The 3,407-nt window shown below is 54.8% G+C and overlaps 1 protein-coding gene across 1 annotated transcript in view; it reads left to right on the top strand.

The window, feature by feature from the left end:
- Znf653 (zinc finger protein 653) overlaps positions 1 to 2,457 on the top strand; it is a 21,483-nt gene extending 19,026 nt beyond the window's left edge. The window contains exons 4-7 of the mRNA XM_008833625.2: positions 948 to 1,011; positions 1,119 to 1,233; positions 1,781 to 1,880; positions 2,037 to 2,457. Coding sequence (XP_008831847.1) covers positions 948 to 1,011; positions 1,119 to 1,233; positions 1,781 to 1,880; positions 2,037 to 2,214 — 457 coding nt within the window. The 3' untranslated portion in view covers positions 2,215 to 2,457. The remainder of the gene's footprint in view (positions 1 to 947; positions 1,012 to 1,118; positions 1,234 to 1,780; positions 1,881 to 2,036) is intronic.
- The last annotated feature ends 950 nt before the right edge of the window (positions 2,458 to 3,407 follow it).

Below are 3,407 nucleotides of genomic sequence, written 5' to 3'. Positions count from 1 at the left end.
CATCTTTTTTTAAATGTATAATATTTCTATTGATTCAAGAATGTCATATAATGTATTGTGATCACATTCAGAGCCCTCTGTCCCTCTCCATCCTCAAGAGCCTGCTTCATATACAACCCAGGGACCATCTCCCCAGGGGCGGCACCACCCACAGTGGGCTGGACCCTCCCACATCACTCAACAATCAAGAAAATGCCTTGCAGATATGTCCACAGGTTAAACCAATAGAAGAATTCCGAAACTGAGGTTCCCCCTTCCTAGGTATGTCAAGCTGACAACTGAAGCTATCCAGCACACCAACTGAGGAACTGCAATCTGATATATTCACTAATGTTATACAGAAATATAATAAAAAGTTTCTTCACTATTAAAAAAGCCTGAGTCATTGACAAATACAATTTGACAGCTGGCTGTGGTGGCTCACACCTGAATACCAGCACTCTAAAGGCTAAAACAAGAGGACTACGTGGAGCTCCAGACTAGCCTAAGCTACAGCAGTGAGCTCCAGGCCAGCCAAGTTTACAAAGTAAAACCCTGCTTCAAAAATAAAAAGAAAAAAGCATTTAAAAAATAAATTAAGTGCCGGGCGTGGTGGCGCACGCCTTTAAGGCAGAGGCACACGGATCTCTGTGAGTTCAAGGCCAGCGTGGTCTACATAGTGAGTTCCAAGACAGCTGGGGCTACAGGGAGACCCTGTCTCAAAAAGACCCGGGGGCGGGGGGGAGGCAGCACCAGTAGGCCTAGGAGCTTGCTGAGCATGTATTAAGCACCCTCTGTGTGCCAGGCTGTTCTAGTGAGTTAAAGAATGAACTAACAAGGGGCAGAATGAACGATGTGTTCTGGGGACAGATGTGCGTGGTGGCACAGAGCCTGCTGTGGAACTGACCACCTGGGAGACATTGGCCCTCTGGAACTTAAGTTTCCCCATCTGTGGCTTGGACTAACAGCTGGAGCCCAGAGCCTGAATTAGTAAAGCTGCCTTTTGACCCCAGTGACCCTGAGGGTCCCCAAGTACCCCTCTAATATCCTCCAGTCTAGGCTGACTTTGGCTTATGTCCCATCTGTCTTCATGTGTCAGTAGAGCCCACAGTACCCACTCCTGCCCCTCTTGCCCATAGAACCACGTCAACCTTGTGCATCGGAAAGGGAAGACCAAAGTGTGCCCTCACCCTGGCTGTGGCAAGAAGTTCTATCTGTCCAACCACCTGCGGCGGCACATGATCATCCACTCAGGTCAGGCGCTGCCAGCCGGGGACCCACAGGCAAGGGCTGGGGCAGGCATAGTCACACCTGTCAGGTGTGGTGCCAGTCTGTAATGCCAGCACACAGGAGGTCAACTGGCTGTGCAGTGAAACCCCGTCTCAAGAACAGAATGATGGGAACTGGGCACTCCTTTAATCACTCAGGAGCTAGAGGCAGACAGGTCTCTGAGATCGAGTTCTAGGCAAGACCGTTTTCCAAAAAAAAAAAGCCCCTCACATTTTCATGTGAAATTGCACAAACTTCAAGCACTGGGACCACATTCCAAACTATCTTAGTTTGACACTTAACACCCTGTATCCCTCAGGGAACACCAGAGCCCAAATACCAACTTTTCTGGGCAGTGTAGCTGGGTAGTTAACTACCACTTCCTATTTACTATGGGAACACAGGCTCTGGGGGGATGTGGGCTGTCGGGGCTCCTCAAGGCCACCTCTGCCCCTCAGAGTTCCCCCACCCCGTGCTCCCAGCCATCGCCCCAAAGGCGGAGCGTCCTCAGCTGGGTCCCCACCGCCCACAGGTGTCCGAGAGTTCACCTGCGAGACCTGCGGCAAGTCTTTCAAGAGAAAGAACCACCTGGAGGTCCACCGGCGCACGCACACTGGGGAGACGCCCCTACAGTGAGTGACAGGTGCTCGTCGATTAGGGGAGGGACTTGATACCTGAGCTAATCCTCTGGGCGGTCCCGATCCTGGGCTCCCTGGGTGAAGTTCCCCGGGGTGGCATTTCCCCTCTCTACAGCCGGCCCCGCCCACGGTGAGCCATCCTCCCGGCAGGTGCGAGATATGTGGGTACCAGTGCCGGCAGCGCGCATCGCTCAACTGGCACATGAAGAAGCATACGGCAGAGGTGCAGTACAACTTCACGTGTGAGCGCTGTGGCAAGCGCTTTGAGAAGCTGGACAGTGTCAAGTTCCATACGCTCAAGAGCCACCCGGACCACAAGCCCACCTGACCCGCCCGGCCCTTAGCCTCTATTTATTCGTGCTCGGGCTTGTTGGATAGAGCCTGACAGCCACAGGGGCCTCCCTGACCGCAGGCCGGAAGGAGGCGCCCCCTTCTCCACCATGTTCTAGGGCTGGGTCCTCTGGGCAGGTCCCCCACCCTGCCCCATCACGTCCCATTTATGGAGCTGGCGTTGGGGGTTGCACTGTTGAACTGTCAAGAGCACAGAGTGAGATTAAAGTGTGAGTGAGCAGATGCCCTTCCCCTAGGCCTGGATAATTTGAGGGGGGCCGAGCAGTGCTAGGTTAGAGGTGACTGTCCTTGTATGGCACATAGGTCCTTTCCTGTCAACCTCTGCTCCCAAACCCACCATCCCCCAGAATCCCGACGTCTCACGGTTCCTGGTCCAGAGAGCTCCGTGAGGAGCCAAGATGTAGACCAAACCCATAAATGAGGCATCTACATCTAGCAGCAAACACCATGCAGAGAATGCCATGATACTACTTACCGAGGGATGCTATTTAGGTTAGTGGTCAGGGAGGCCCCCCCTGAGGAGGTGACCTTTGCCCATGAACTAGAATGACAAAGAGGATCCATCACTGTGGAAATCCCGGGAGTGGAATGAGCTCAACATGTTCTTAGAATAGGATGCAGCTGGGCGGCTGGCCTCCAGGGAGAGGGACCGAGAAGGAGGTGCGGCCACCAGGTGGTGCTCGAGCCGCGTGAACCCTGGCTGCTGCAGCCAGGGAACCCAGGGGACCGCGAACTCGAGCACTTGCCCCGAGATCCCCGTGGCGCCAAGAGCAGATTGGTCCCAATGGGACTTCAGCCAAGCCTCGATTCCCGCATGGCACTGAGGGCCACGTCAGGCAGGGAGGAAGAATCGCTGGGTCTCCTGGCTCCCGGCACAGCTGCACTGGGCAGTTTCCATGGGAACCGCAGTGGGGTCCGCGGGCCCAGGTAGCCCTGCTCCATTATTGATTACTATTCGACAGGAGCGGGAGGGGAGCTTGGGGTATGGAGAGAGCCACTGAGCTCTGGCAAACCCTAGAGGGCCCTACCCGGGAACTCGCACTACCACCGCCCCTATTGCACGGACCACTGTAATTGGCCCGCCCTCTCCATCAGCGAGGCAGCACCCTTTGCTGTGCTCTCTCCTCTCATTGGCTCGATCTCTAGGGCATCTTCCAGCAATTTGGTCTC

This window comes from Nannospalax galili, unplaced genomic scaffold, assembly GCF_000622305.1.
Source record: "Nannospalax galili isolate Female #2095 unplaced genomic scaffold, S.galili_v1.0 scaffold1436, whole genome shotgun sequence".
In the NCBI taxonomy this organism is placed as follows: Eukaryota; Metazoa; Chordata; class Mammalia; order Rodentia; family Spalacidae; genus Nannospalax; species Nannospalax galili.
The sequence above is the reverse complement of the archived record's forward strand: the minus strand, read 5'-3'. Positions and strand labels throughout refer to the sequence as shown.